General features: G+C 47.7%; 1 protein-coding gene across 2 annotated transcripts in view; it reads left to right on the forward strand.

The window, feature by feature from the left end:
• The window catches only part of cfi (complement factor I), a 120,132-nt gene that overhangs the window by 86,098 nt on the left and 18,085 nt on the right, over nucleotides 1-15,949 (forward strand). For both annotated transcript variants that reach the window (XM_085961597.1, XM_085961607.1), the window contains 3 exons: nucleotides 189-292; nucleotides 2,941-3,224; nucleotides 6,269-6,364. In XM_085961597.1, coding sequence (XP_085817723.1) covers nucleotides 189-292; nucleotides 2,941-3,224; nucleotides 6,269-6,364 — 484 coding nt within the window. The remainder of the gene's footprint in view (nucleotides 1-188; nucleotides 293-2,940; nucleotides 3,225-6,268; nucleotides 6,365-15,949) is intronic.

Genomic DNA, 15,949 nt, shown 5'->3' on the forward strand with positions numbered 1-15,949 from the left:
GGGAGAGCCCCATGGAAATTCAGGTCTGAAATGACTATTCTTGCTTGAGACTTGTCAGTTTGTACATATGTTGTCTATTCTTTGAAATACAGCTTAATTTGAATAATGGGTGCATTTTATGCCTTTCTTTCCCTAGATGTGCTATTATAAATACAAGAAAACTGTGTTAAAGTATTTTGTCTCCATAGGGCGAATTTCCTTGGCAAATAGCAGTTTATGAAGGTACAGATTTGAAATGTGGGGGCGTCTTCATTGGTGGCTGCTGGATTCTGACAGCTGCACATTGTTTAAGGTGCGAAACTCTGCACTCGCTAGACAATTAGTAACTCAGAATAAAGGACACAATGAAATAATCCATTATGTTCAGTAGGCTCTCAGATTCATGCCCTTTCATGGCACTTTTTCATTGCATTTATACATCTCCTATCATAGGGTGGCCATAACTGTATGCAATATTCCATCTGTGGCCTAACTAAGTTCAACGTTATTCCCTTGCTTTTGTATTCTTTGCCTCTAGATTCAAAACCAAGGACTCCCTTTGCCCTTTTAATGGGCGTATTTACTTGTGCAGCTGCCTTTAATGACCTGTGTATCTGCACAGCAAGGTCCTTCTGCTTCTCTTCCATTAAAAATTTTACCATTTAAGGTAAGATAGATGTTACAGCACAGAAGGAAACCACTTGGCCTATCATGTCTGTGCTGGGTCTTTGCTAGAGGATCTAAAACTCATCTCACTGCCCCACTCTCTTCCCCATAGCCCTGTATCTTACTCTGCTTCAAATATTTATCCAATTTTCCCTTAAAATGTACAATGGTTTCTGCCCTTGATTATTCTCTGTGGTTGCTCCAACAACACTATGTAAAAAAAAATTCTCCAAACCTCTCTCCTTATTCTCTTAATGCCAATTTAAATTTGATAACAACTTCTCACTGATTCCCCAACCGGATGAAATAGTCTTTCCCTATTTACTCTATTAAAACCCTTCATAGTTTTAAAAGCTGCTATTAAATCTCCCCTTATTCTTCTCTGCTCCAATGAAATTAATCCCTGCATCTCAAGTCTCTCCGCATAACTATTATTTTCCATCCTTGGCCTGATCCTGGTAAATCTACAGTGTACACTCTCTATAGCTTTAATGTCCTTTCTCTAGTGGGGTACACAGCGCTGTACTCAGCACTCTAACTGTGGTCTAACCAATGCTTTGTTCAAATTTATCAGTAATCCTTTACTCTTGCTCTCTAGGCCTTAAAATGCTATTGACCTTTTTATGACTATCTCCCTGCACTCATACTTTCACAGATTTATGTATTTGTGGATGTCTTTTTGTACATCCACACAAATTTAAAGATTGGGTTTCCTGTACTCCAAGCCAAATCATCTATATATACGTATACGTGTGTGTGTGTGTGTGTGTGTGTGTGTGTGTGTGTGTAGTACAAACGTAAAGCCAACACTGACCCCTGGAGTGTACCACTTCCAACCCTTCTCCAGTCTAAACAACATTGGTTTACTCTAACTTTTTGGGGTTAAAATTGGATGCATTGTGCCCGTTTTTCGGGTGGGAAATGGTAGCAACAATGCCAAGTGTAACAGTGGGAGGACCCAGGCCCAATCTGTGGAGGACCTGGTACAATCAGGTTGCAGTCTAATTTCCAGCCATTCTGGTGGATTCCTGCCAAAGTTACAGCAGAGTCCACTGAAACACCCGTGGACTTTCAGTCCCCACATCTTTCCAGTCTGATTTACTTCCTTTTACTCTTATCCTTTACTTTTTGCTCTCTAAACATCTACTTGACTGCATTCCCCTTTAATTCCACATGCCATTAACATTGCCCTGACATTTTTTTGTTGCACCTTATCAAATGATTTTTTAAAATCCATATAACCACATCCACTGCATTTCCATTACCCTATCTTCCAGTTATTTCTTCAAAGAATTCTATAAGATTGGCCACATACAGCCTGTCTTTTAGAAATCTGTTAACTGCCCTTGATTAGCTCATTTATCCTTAATTTCTCTCAGAATCCTCAGATGTTGACCATTATGTCCCATTGATTTGTTTGAATAACTTCTTTAGTACCATCTCTCTTTGAATAATAACAGTTCTACACCCACCTCTTGCAGTTCTACAATCTCAATATTTACTTCCTCCACAAAAATTTGACCCAACGTGGCTCGGATGTATTTAAGGCAAATTTGGGGCATGGGACATAGTCCTGCAAAATTGGTCTATTTTGCGCATGTTTTCTGCCTGGAAAATGGGTGCAACAATGTCCAATTTTTAGGCCAAAATACTTATTTAGTATCTGTATATATCTGTTACATGGCACTAATGTTGCCCTCTCCTCCAATTTCCACAATCCCAATGCCTTCTACTAATTCTCCTGCACAAATCAACAATCACTTCCGAATAGGGAGTGAGTTGCTTAATGTCTGAGGGCCCATCACATGTTCCATGTTATGCCAGCCTGTTATGTGTCAGATTTGCATTTAAACATCAGGCAATGGGGATTGAGAAATAGTCATTTGGCCATAGAAATTCCATCTTTCAAAATATTCCCTCTCCCATATGTTGTCACCCTCCATAAGAATATGCTCGTCGTTCTATTGCAATACTTGCCAGTCTTTTTTCAGTTGGTATTTTCTCCAGACAGTTGTTCACTCCATAATTGGATTAATGAGCTTTTCAACATTTATACTAGTTAATTGGCATGTTAGGTGCTTGAGAAGTATGAAAGGATCATTATTGCAAGTGCTATGTGATTGTCACTAATGGAATTTGGGATCTTTGGGACGATGCCTTTCACCTGTTTGTCAATGAAAATAAGTTATACCTCAAATATCATTAACATTTCAATAATTGTTACTGTAATATCTGACAAGATTTGCAATACGTTACAGAAATTATTTTTATTCATTTCTTTTGTCCTTATTCCAGGCCTTACCGATTGTTTGACTATTTAGTGAGAATTGCAAAGTACAGTAAAACTAAACCGACAAGTCATGAAGAAGTTTTACGAGTAGAGAAAATCATTGTTCATTATAACTACAATCCTAAAACGTACCAGAATGACATTGCCTTAATAAAAGTGTTTCACATTTATAAAGACACGGAATGCATTCCACTGAGTTATGACGTCCGACCTGTCTGCGTTCCCTGGTCTGAGTATCTATTCAAACCTAACAAGACTTGCATAGTATCCGGTTGGGGTCGAGCACAAGGTAAACTTACTATTACAGAGTTATGTGTTAAGAGTATTATGTTCTCTCTAAGATTTTACTTTTATAGGCTATTTCATTGAAACAGTTGGCTGAATTTTTACTTTGACGAGTGTGCGGGTTTGTGAGCGGATGGGCAGTTAGAAGCGCTGAAATTGACAGCGCGTCGGGAAGTCGGCTTCAACCCGCCGGCTTCCGCCTTTAACTCGGGCACGTTAGTCAGCGTGCGAGAGACCCCCCTCGGGAGAAGCGGGTGACCTAATTAAAGCAGTTTAGAGATCTTTAAGAGGCTATTAACAGCCTTTTTTTATCTGATGTTGCCGCTTTTACTGGCTGTTCATGGGATACCCGGGCTTGCTGAACTTCGCCAGTGAAAGTAAGGCGAGAGCACAGTGGCAATTGTGGGAGCTGAACAAATGACAGTCAAAAAAAAATCACATAAATACTCACACCTGCTTCCTTGCCTAAGGGAAAGGCTCTTGCTGACACCACTTGTGCTGGGAGTTTGCTGGTGATTTCTACAACTTTGGAAGTCACTACATTGGAAGTCACTCTCACTGCATTGGAGGATTGTGCCTCTGATCTCCACTTTACCTCTGTCATATATCAGATCAGCATGGGTGCCGCTTATACTATTTCACCTTGGACCTCAGATGAGGACCAAGATGAACATCAGCAGCAACACCACCAGCAGGAGCAGCAGCAACCTTCTCCTCACCGACCTGCTGCTCACCTAAGTAGGTCAACAAGCACAGGGGTGATGGGTGAACGGGACTTGGTGCGAGTTAGGACACAGGCAGCAGAGTTTTAGATGAGTTTAACTTTATGGAGGGTGGAAGATGGGAGGCCAGCCTGGAGTGCGTTGGAATAGTCAAGTTATGGATGAGGGTTTCAGCAGCAGATGAGCTGAGGCAGGGGTGGAGTTGGGCATTGTTATGGAGGTGGAAGTAGGCAGACTTGATGACGGAGAGGATATGCGGTTGGAAGCTCATTTCAGGGTCAAATACGACACCCTGGTTGTGAACAGTCTGGTTCAGCCTCAGACAGTTGCCAGGAAGAGGAATGGAGCCTTGCATTTTTTCTCCATTTTAGGTTTAACCCTGGCCGGTTGGGTTTCCTGGGCCTCGGGGAAACCCAACAGCTTAACAGAGTCAAGGACTGCTGGATCCAGCAGTTAAGTGCCTTTCCAGCACTGCTTCTGGGTCAGGAGGAGCAGGACTGCTTCTCCTGGCCCTCGAAGCTTACCTGTAAACCACTCCCGCGATTGGCTGACACCTCTCCCCACTTTAATGATCAGCCGAACTCACCCCCCGAGCCATGATGTCTCCCCAAGCCATGATCTCCCGCCGAACCGGCCTTTCCGATCTCCACCCACCGCCACCCCCCCCGCCCCGGTCTTTCCAATCCCTTTCTCCCTCCTCTGTGCTCCCCGGTTGCGCCCTCCGATCTCCACCCAACTCTTCTGATCTCCCCCAACCTTTCCAATCTCCGCCCGACACTTCTGATTTCCTGCCCGACCTCTCTGATTCTACCCCACTGCAGCCTCCGATCTCCCCTCCCCCCACCTCCAGCCTTTGATTTCCCCTCCCCCCACCTCCAGCCTTAGATCTCCCCCCCACCCCCCCGGCCCGTTAGCCTCCGATCTCCCCCTACCAATGGCCTTTCTGATCCCTCCCTCCTCCCACTCCCCGGCTGCAGCCTGGTGCTGAAGGCCTACCTGCACGACAGCCAGCCAGCCTTTCAATCTGGCTAGCTGTGGACGGGAAACGGAGACAAAAAATGTTAGAGGTCCTGCCATTTAATTCGGCAGGATCTGAGGGAGACCTGCTCTTCCAGGTTTCCCAAATACAAAACTGCCCCCGCCCCCTGCTCCCTCCCCTGCTCCCTCCCCACCTTCCCGTAAATATTGGGGCCACAGTGTCCTACAAACTTCCATTTATATAGTGCCTTTAGCATAGTAAAATGTCCCATGGCGCTTCACAGGAGCAATTATCAAACAAAGTTTGACACTGAGCCACATAAGAATATATTAGGTCAAAGAGATAGGTTTTAAGGAGCGTCTTTTAGGAGGAAAGAGAGGTAGAGAGGCAGCGCGGTTTAGGGAGGGAATTCCAGAGCTTAAGGCCAAGGCAGCTGAAGGCAATGGTGGAGTGAAGAAAATCGGGGCTGCACAAGGAGCCAGAATTAGAGGAGCGTAGATATCTCGGAGGGTTGTAGGGCTGGAGGAGATTACAGAGATAGGGAGGAGCAAAGCCATGGAGGGATTTGAAAACAAGGATGAGAATTTTAAAATCGAGGTACAGGTATTGCCGAACTGGGAGCCAGTGTATGCCAGCAAGCACAGGGGTGATGGGTGAACGGGACTTTGTGCGAGTTAGGACACGGGTACCAGAGTTTTGGATGAGCTCAAGTTTACAGATGGTGCAAGATGGGAAGCCGGCCAGGAGAGCATTGGAATAGTCTAGTGTGGAGATAACCAAGGCATGGAGGAGGGTTTCAGCAACAGATGAGCTGAGGCAGAGGCAGAGAATGGCAATGTTATGGAGTTGGAAGTAGCGTTCTTCATGTTGGAGAGGATATGGGGTTGGAAGCTCAGCTCAGGGTCAAATAGGTTGCCAAGGTTACGAACAGTCTGGTTCAGCCTCAGACAGTGACCAGGGAAAGCGATTCTGAGCCAAGAGAACAAGAAAGTGACCTATTGCTAGGCTTCTACCAATGTTAGTTTGTAACTACACTCTACAGGTTCCTGCTAGCTTGGCTAAGATTGGAGGACCGACCATTTGGGCATTGTGGGAAGGGCCTACCTATCTTTAATGGGGAAATCCAAATAACTTTAAATGTATCTCTGAATTATACATAAGATTAACTAAACTGATTGCACAATTCTTCAAAATTCTACAAAACCCATTTTAAATGGATTTGCTGATGTGCAAGTTTCTAAGTTGGGAGAATAGTTAATCAGCTTAGCTGCACAAATAACAGTATTAAATAGCTGGTGTTACATTAACATGTGCTGTAGTCATTTACTTGTGTTATTCCATTTACAGATAGAGTAACCATTCTACGCTGGGCTGAGCTTGAAATTATTGGAAACTGTTCAGCGATTTACAAATCTGATTTTTTTGAAGGAATGGAATGTGCAGGTAAGGTTAAAACTTTGATCTCAATCATGAAAATCAGGTCTTTTAAAAAAATTTTTTAATTCTTTGATGGGATGTGGGCGTCGCTGGCTAGGCCTGCATTTAGTGCCCATCCCTAATTGCCCTTGAGAAGATGGTGGTGAGCCGCCGCCTTGAACCGCTGCAGTCCATATGGTGTAGGTACACCCACAATGCTGTTAGGAAGGGAGTTCCAGGATTTTGGCCCAGCGACAGTGAAGGAACGGCGATACAGGTCCAAGTCAGGATGGTGTGTGGCTTGGAGGGGAACTTGTAGGTGGTGATGTTCCCATGCGTTTGCTGCCCTTGTCCTTCTAAGTGGTAGAGGTCGTGGGTTTGGAAAGTGCTGTTGAAGGAGCTTTGGCGAGTTGCTGCAGTGCATCTTGTAGATGGTACACACTGCAGCCACAGTGCGCCGGTGGTGGAGGGAGTGCCAATCAAGCGGGCTGCTTTATCCTGAATGGTGTCGAGCTTCTTGAGTGTTGTTGGAGCTGCACTCATCCAGGCAAGTGGAGAGTATTCCATCACACTCCTGACTTGTGCCTTGTAGATGGTGGAAAGGCTTTGGGGAGTCAGGAGGTGAGACACTCACCACAGAATTCCCAGCCTCTGGCCTGCTCTTGTAGCCACAGTATTTATGTGGCTGGTCCAGTTCAGTTTCTGATCAATGGTAACCCCCAGGATGTTGATAGTGGGGGATTCAGCAATGGTAATGCCATTGAATGTCAAGGGGAGATGGTTAGAGTCTCGCTTGTTGGAGATGGTCATTGCCTGGCACTTGTGTGGTGCGAATGTTACTTGCCACTTGTCAGCCCAAATCTGAATGTTGTCCAGGTCTTACTGCATATGGACACGGACTGCGTCAGTATCTGACGAGTCTCGAATGGTGCTGAACAGTGTGCAATCATCAGCGAACATCCCCACTTCTGACCTTATGATGGAGGGAAGGTCATTGATGAAACAGCTGAAGATGGTTGGGCCTAGGACACTGCCCTGAGGAACTCCTGCAGTGATGTCATGTGATTGAGATGAATGACCTCCAACAACCACAGCCAACTTCCTTTTATAAATGTAAAGGGTCCAAAAATCCACAAGTTTTTTTGACAGATCTGGGGCACTAGTGTGCCAGGTGGTAATGGATTTGGGGTGGGATCTGGATGTGCTGTGTCTCTGCCTCATTTGACGTACGCCAGCAATTTTGCAGCCAATGGGGTCGGGTACTTCATGTGTCTACCCTCTTCTGCAATGATGTCACTGGTGGGATGATGTCATTTGCTGGAATCCCCACTGCCTCCATTGTTCCCCAACTCAATGTACGCCAGCACGAAGTAGGTGTGTGTTACATGTCAGGACCACATCCTGGCTGAAGTAAGGCCCACAGCATTTGAAAGGCCGGATTCTTTACAGCAGCAAATCAAAAAGTCATCAGCTGTCAGAAGGATACTGGCCTTTTTGGAAACGTGCCGTTCTTTTTCAGGTGAGCACCTTTGTACTGCCCTCCCAGTTCTCTGCCCAAGTGTCTGCCCTCCATTGGGAATTTCCTCTCCCCCACCTCGCGGGCACCCTAGCTGTGCCACTACTGAAGCAGGGCCTCTGCATACTTTTTGCAAACCTCCCTGACTCTGATGGGGTCAGGAACATAAGCCAATGAGTAGAATTTCCACTGCACCCCAGTTATAGCTGCAGAATGGAATTTGTGGATTATTGAGCCCACACTGCTGTTCATTAGAACAGAAGTTATCTTCTGTAACCTTCAAAAAAATGTGAACAGTAGTCAAACAGCATGCAGCTACTGTAAGCACCTTAGTAAGTGCATGCATTGCATGCAAAGATTCATTTATTTTAACAGGATGATCCACACCATGGTAGCACCAGGGTTCTCGTTCTGCAGTTTCCTTCATGCCAAGTTCCAAACCTCAGCATGACGTTGTTGAGGAGAGAGAAGGTGCTTTCCCTTAGAAAGAAAAGTAGCTTGAAGGGGCGTTACTCTTGTTTCCCCCTCTTCTGTACAGGCCAGCTCTGAAGCAGCGCTACCCATTGAAGGCAAATGTGTACATTTTACAAAAGGTCAGGATGACTGACCTAAGGGGCGTGAATTTCCTCGGGGCTCCTCCTGCTTCGTAACCTTGGCAGAAGCTCGGCGGAAACTCTGTGCATGTGCGTAAACCGTGTTTCAACAGCGGTTACGGTAGCGGAGCGGGCGAAGTTCTGAGGAAATTCATCCTTGAGTCTCCCTTTTGTCTGTGGTCCTCATCACCTCGTAGAACTGCCCATCCTCCGCGGTGTCTCTGCACTTCGCTGCATGGCCTGCCTAGGCAAGAGGTGTTGCCAGCATCAGTATTCAGCCAGGAGTCAGGAGCTTGCTCTCCTATAAGTATTTAGCACGAGAATGCAAAGCAAGGATTATCACACCATCCATTGTGCAAGTGAAAAAGTTATATCAATGCTCTGCTCACATGCATGAGTGTTCCAGGATGGTTGATTGTCTGATTTTTTATTTTGTCTCTCTTCTATTGAAATATGGCAAATATGGCTGCCTTCCATTCAACAACTGTCCATATTGCTGGACCTTACTGCTTGGGAAACCATTGGTTCAGCTATGTTTTCCCACTCTGCACCTATCTCTCAATCTTAAAACTGAAAATCTGGGGCACAGGCCGTAAAAGTCAGCGACGAAGGGCCAAAGGCAGGGACACTTTATTTGACAAAGCATAGCACCATTTTTGTAAATAACAACTTCTATGTTTTTAGTGCCTCATCAGGTCTTACAGAAGCATCTGTACTTTGTGTCAAATGAATTACTTTGAAGTGACTGTTGTGTAGGCAAATGTGGCAGCCATTTGTGCACAGCAAGATCCAATCAATAGCAATGTTACGAACAACCAGATGCTTAATTTTTTTCACAGCGTTATTGGCTGAGGAAGGAATGTTGGCCAGAATTACTAGATAAACCTTTTATTCTTCTTCAAACACTGCCATAATATCTTTTGGGCTAGAGTTTCTGATTTATATATGCCTGATTTTGAGCAGTTTCTGGATGAGCGGATTAAAGAAATTAAGGCAGTAAAGCATTACACTGCATCCCCACCCTTAACCACACGATTTGCAATTTTGCACCAAAAGTGAGGTCAATGGCCTGAAAGCCCTGCCTAATATTGGCTCCCATTTTTAAATGGGATCCAGTAGCCTAATGTTGAATTTCCTGAAATGTTGTGCTCTGGTATGCCAATACAAAAAAAAGGGTTAAGAATGCCAATATATAGGAGGCGCTCAATGTTGCTAGTTAATTGCCAACATGTGGAAGTCGATTCAAAGGTATGCTTCACTGGAACTTTAAATTGCTGTAACTTTGCTGCTGCACAACCATTTTCATTACCTTTATTTGTGCTTCATCAAGAATCTTGCTGCTACTTTGATCTATCTGCCTCCAATTGTTCAACCTCACATATTTCACAGAGGTGACAACAAACTTTCCATTAGCAATACCCCTCCATCTACAGGAGACATCTGATCCCCACCCACAGGTACCCTCTTTATAGCCCAACATGGTCCTATTTCCAGTTGAGCAATGTTTGTTGTGGAGGTTATGCTTGACATTACTAGAAACAGTACATGAGTTACACCACATCCTGACCCCAGACCTAGAGCTCATTTCCACCCCAAGTGCCATCGGCCTGTAATGCTCACCACCGCCCTCAAATTATTTGCTGCAGTGTAATTGCAGGCTGCCTCTTGAGACATTTGCAACATTAGCTAATTGACTATGCACTGATGCATAAGCAAGTAACAGCTGCCCTGTTTGTAGAGGTGGCCAGTATAAATGCTTCCCTGTGGACATTTGTCATCAGAATGTTAGTGTCTTGCACTTCTACCATGTTGTAGGAATTCACAAAGTGTAAGATTGTACCCATGTGGCTATACATATGGCCCTTTTCCATAATGCAATCAACTGTGTGAACAGGAAAGAGTTTCATAGGATTACATAGGATATACGGCACAGAAACAGGCCATTCGGCCCAACCAGTCCATGCCGGCATTTATGCTCCACACAAGCCTCCTCCCGTCTTTCCTCATCTAACTCTATCAGCATATCCCTCTATTCCCTTCTCCCTCATATGCTTGTCTAGCCTCTCCTTAAATGCATCTATACTACTCGCTTCAACCACTCCCTGTGGTAGCGAGTTCCACATTTTCACCACTCTCTGGGTAAAGAAGTTTCTTCTGAATTCCCTATTGGATTTCTTGGTGACTGTCTTATATTGATGGCCTCTAGTTATGCTCTTCCCCACAAGTGGAAACATTCTGTATCCACTCTATCAAAACCTTTCATAATTTTAAAGATGTCTATTAGGTCACCCCTCAGCCTTTTTTCAAGAGCAAAGAGACCCAGCCTGTTCATCATTTCCTGATATGTATACCCTCGCCTTTCTGGTATCATCCTTGTAAATCTTCTCTGCACCCTCTCTAGTGCCTCTATATCCTTTTTATAATATGGCGACCAGAACTGTACGCAGTACTCTAAGTGTGGTCTAACCAAGGTCCTTACAGGTTTAGCATAACTTCCCTACTTTTCAATTCTATGCCTCTAGAAATAAACCCCAGTGCTTGGTTTGCTTTTTTTATGGCCATGCTAACCAGTGTCGCTACTTTTAATGATTTGTGTATTTGTACTCCGAGATCCCTTTGTTCCTCTGCCCCAGCTAGTCTCGCACCCTCCAAGTAATAAGTGACCTTGTAGGAACGTGGGTTCCTAACTAAAAGACTGAGTTCTACTCAGGCGATCAAACAAAACGAACTTTAATGAAACAAACAGGCTTTAACAAGAAACTGCAGGATAACATCGAATGTAGGTCTGCTCTCTCTGGAGGCTCCACGAGGACTGCCCCTGCAGTCCCGTGGCTGACGTCATCATGTCATCACATTTTCCCGCCAGTGGGGGATCACGTGATGAACGGCGTGACGTCATCACGTTTTAGCCGCGCTGTTAAAGTAACCACACTCTGTACAGTTAAACAGCATAAATAAAGATACAGACTCAGACTGTAGCTAACATGTTGTTAAAGGAATTATATACAAACGATCTGAGTCCTTTGGTGGCTCTGCCACATGCGCCCCCCCCAGAATTGTCTTTAACAGCAAAAGTGAGACGTCGAGGAAGCCTGACAAGTCTGTCCAAGCGACTTCGGTAACCCTGCAGAGGAAGCTGATGGACGGTGGTCGAGCTGGCGGGCGGTTGTGGTTGAGCTGGCGCGGTGAGTGTGGTCGAGCTGGCAGGCGGCTGTGGTTGATCTGGCACGGCGGCTGTGGGCGGTCGGCCACGTTTCGGCGGTTGAGCGATGACGACTGAGCGGTCCAGGTCCAGGTGAGCCGGCTTCAACCAGTCCACCGAAATGTGAACCGGCTTTCCTCCGATGTCGACCGAAAAGGATTTGTCTCCTGATTCGATGACGCAGAAAGGACCAGTGTAAGGTGGCTTGAGCGGATCCCGGTGAGCGTCGTGGTGGATAAATATGTACTCGGCGTTCTTCAGCTCCGCTGGCACGTGGGAGCTCTGTAGGCCGTGATTTGATGTAGGCACCGGAGCAAAGCATCTGGCCGCTTCCTGGTGGCTGACGAGTTGCTGGGAGGCGGACCATGGCTCTGTGGGAGAAGGGAGCAAATCCCCTGGGACTCGGAGCGGCTGGCCATAAACGAGTTCGGCCGAGGACGATTGCAGGTCTTCTTTGGGCGCCGTACGAAGACCCAAAAGGACCCATGGGAGTCTGTCCACCCATCCCGCACCTTGAAGACTGGCCTGTAGGGCGGCTTTAAGCGACCTGTGGAATCGCTCGCAAAGGCCGTTCGCCTGTGGATGATAGGCGGTGGTGCGATGAAGTTTGGTGCCGAGCCCCTGAGCTACAACGTTCCAGAGCTCCGAGGAAAATTGTGGCCCACGATCAGAAGAGATGTCCGCCGGTACCCCGAAACGAGCAACCCAACAGGAGATGAAAGCTCTAGCGACGTCTGCCGAAGTGGTGGAAACCAAAAGAATTGCCTCTGGCCACCTAGTGGTGTGGCCCACCATGGTGAGGAGATGCATATAACCATGAGAAGGCAGAAGTGGCCCCACAAGGTCCACATGCACGTGGTTGAAACGACGCTCCGGAACAGCGAACGTAGCCACTGGAGCTTTTACATGACGCTGGACCTTGGGCCTTCTGGCAGACCACGCAGGTGTTGGCCCAGTCACGGACATCGAGGTGCATACCCTTCCAGACGAACTTCACCGACATTAGCCGTTGTGAAGCCTTCATACCAGGGTGCGACAACCCGTGTATGGTGTTAAACACTTTCCGGCGCCATGCGACTGGTACGATAGGTCGGGGAACGCCCATGGAGACGTTGCAAAGGAGCGTGGTGCCTGCGGCCTGGAAACTGACGTCGGTCGCTTGGAAACTAGAGGGAACGGTTCTGTATGATTGGACCTCTTGGTCCGAGGCCTGATTCGCAGCCATGAGGGTGTAGTCAATCCCCAGGTGAACCGCATGGACCGTCGCGTGGGAGAGGCAATCCGCCACCAGGTTGTCTTTACCAGACACATGTTGAATGTCCATGATAAATTCAGAAATAAACGTCAGGTGACGTTGTTGACGAGCGGACCACGGTTCGGCGGTCTTGGCCATGGCGAACGTAAGAGGTTTGTGATCGACAAAAGCCGTGAAGGGACGTCCTAATAAGAACCGGAAATGGCGAATGGCCAGAAAAAGGGCCAGCAACTCTCGATCGAAGGTGCTGTATTTTCTTTCATTTTTCCATAGTTGACGGCTGAAAAACACCAGCGGTTGCCACGTGCCGTTCACCCACTGCTCCTGCACTGCGCCGATGGCATAGTCTGACGCGCCTGTGGTAAGGGCGATGGTGGCACCTGGAAGTGGGTGCGCCAGCATGGTTGCGTTGGCCAAAGCGCTCTTGGTGTTGATGAACGCCTGGTCCATCTCGGCCGTCCAGCTGATTAGATCCTTACCGGACTTGCCCTTGAGGGCCCCGTACAAAGGCTGCATTAGCTGAGCCACCTTAGAGACGAATCAGTAATATAAATTGACCATCCCCAGGAACTCTTACAGGGCCTTGACGGTTGGCAGGCGCGGGAAAGAGGTAACAGCTTCCACCTTCGTCAGTAAGGGGACGGCACCATCTGATGTTATGCGGTGTCCCAAGAAATCGATCCGCTGCAGGCCGAACTGGCACTTGGCTGGGTTGATGATCAAACCGTGCTGGCTGAGGCGTGTAAAGAGGGTACGCAAATGGCAGATGTGCTCTTCCTTGCTAGTGCTGGCGATGAGAATGTCGTCGAGGTAGACGAAGATGAAGTTTAGGTCTCGGAGCACGGAGTCCATTAAGCGCTGGAAAGCCTGTGCCGCGTTCTTCAAGCCAAACGGCATCCGCAGGAACTCGAAAGGGGCGATGACTGCGGTTTTCGTGACATCTTGCGGGGGTGCACGGGAACCCGGTGATACCCCCGGACGAAGTCGACTTTAGAAAAGATAGAATTTCCTGCCAAATGGGCCGAGAAATCCTGAATATGCGGGATCGGGTACCGATCAGGAGTTGTGGCGTCGTTCAGGCGTCGGTAGTCACCGCATGGCCGCCAGCCGCCGCCCGGTTTTGTAACAATGTGGAGAGGCGAAGACCAGGGACTATTCGACCGGCGAATAATCCCCAGCCGCTCCATCATGTCGAACTCCGCTTTCGCAGCCGCGAGCTTGCCGGGTTCGAGCCTTCTAGCCCGTGCATAAACCGGGGAGCCAGTAGTGGTGATATGATGTTCAACACCATGCTTCGTGGCCGAGGAGGAGAAAGTGGGCCTTGTCAGCTCCGGGAAATCTCCGAGGAGCCGAGTGAAGTCATCCGGAGAAGGGAACGCACAGGCGACAGAGCACGCCACAGTGGTACCGTGTGGCATGGAATCGAGCGGAAGGTGGCCACGTTGATCAACTGGTGGTGCCGGACCTCGACGAGGAGGCCGTTGGCTCACAGAAAATCCGCCCCTTGGATGGCCTGCGAGACTGTGGCCGTGACGAATTCCCAATGGAAGCGCTGACCGCCGAAACAGACTTGGACCTGCCGCTTTCGGAAAGTTCGAATGGCTGCGCCATTAGTCGCCACGAGGGAAAAACCGTGGTTCCCAGCTTGCATATCGAGATTCGACGCAGGTAGGATGCTACACTGCGCCCCGGTGTCACAAAGGAAACGTCGACCCGATAGGGAATCGGTGATGTAAAGAAGTTTCCCCGTAGATCTGATGGCCATCGCAGCCGCGGCGCGCCAGGAACGCTGCAGGAGCTTTGTTGTTTTTTTCTTGGGCGAAAAACTGCAGGGAGAGCTGCAGCGTCGTGCTTTCGCACCAAAACGGGCATGGTAGGAGCACCAGCCCGCTGCAAGAGGAGCTGGAGTCGCATCTGTGGGGGATGGGTGCCTCGTGGCCACGCAGCACTGCTGGGTTACTGTGAAAATCATATCTGCTTCGGCAGCAAGCTCGGCGCCGTCTGTAATCTCAGATCTGGCTAGGGCAGCCTGCACCTGCTCCGGCAGTTGGCAAAGGAATAGCTCCCGGAAGAGGAAGCATTCCAGTTCGGCACCTAAGAGCGTGAGCATTTGGCTCATGAGCTCGGACGGTTTGGAGTCCCTGAGGCCGGGCATAGCGAGGAGCCGGTGAGCGCGTTCTGACTTCGAGAGCCCGAAGACCTGTAGCAACCGCGCCTTTAACGTATTATACTTGCTGTCAGTAGGAGGACTACCGAGGAGGCTGACGATCCGCGAGGCAGTGGCGCTATCGAGGGCGGAGACCACGTAGTAATAACGGGTCTGATCCGCGACGATGTTCCGGATGGCAAACTGGGCTTCAGCCTGGATAAACCACGCGGCTGGTTGTTGCTCCCAGAACTGTGGCAGTTTCAGAGTCACGGCGTTCGTGTCCATGCTGAAGATCTTCCGCGAAAACTGTTCACGAAAGTCGGGGTCACCAATGTAGGAACGTGGGTTCTTAACTAAAAGACTGAGTTCTACTCAGGCGATCAAACAAAACGAACTTCAATGAAACAAACAGGCTTTAACAAGAAACTGCAGAATAACATCGAATGTAGGTCTGCTCTCTCTGGAGGCTCCACGAGGACTGCCCCTGCAGTCCCGTGGCTGACGTCATGACGTCATCACATTTTCCCGCCAGTGGGGGATCACTTGATGAACGTCATGACGTCATCACGTTTTAGCCGCGCTGTTAAAGTAACCACGCTCTGTACAGTTAAACAGCATAAATAAAGATACAGACTCAGACTGTAGCTAACATGTTGTTAAAGGAATTATATACAAACGATCTGAGTCCTTTGGTGGCTCCGCCACAACCTCCCTATTCTTCCAACCAAAATGTAATACCTCACATTTATCTGTGTTGAACTTCATTCGCAAGTTTATTAATGTCCTCCTGTAATTTGTTGCAGTCCTCCTCAGCATTGACTATCCCCCCCAATTTGGTGTCATCCGCAAATTTAGAAATAGTGTTTTTGATTCCAAAGTCTAAATCATTAATATAAA

The sequence above is a fragment of the Somniosus microcephalus genome, chromosome 2, assembly GCF_052327205.1.
Source record: "Somniosus microcephalus isolate GS21.2 chromosome 2, FLI_Smic_1.0, whole genome shotgun sequence".
In the NCBI taxonomy this organism is placed as follows: domain Eukaryota; kingdom Metazoa; phylum Chordata; class Chondrichthyes; order Squaliformes; family Somniosidae; genus Somniosus; species Somniosus microcephalus.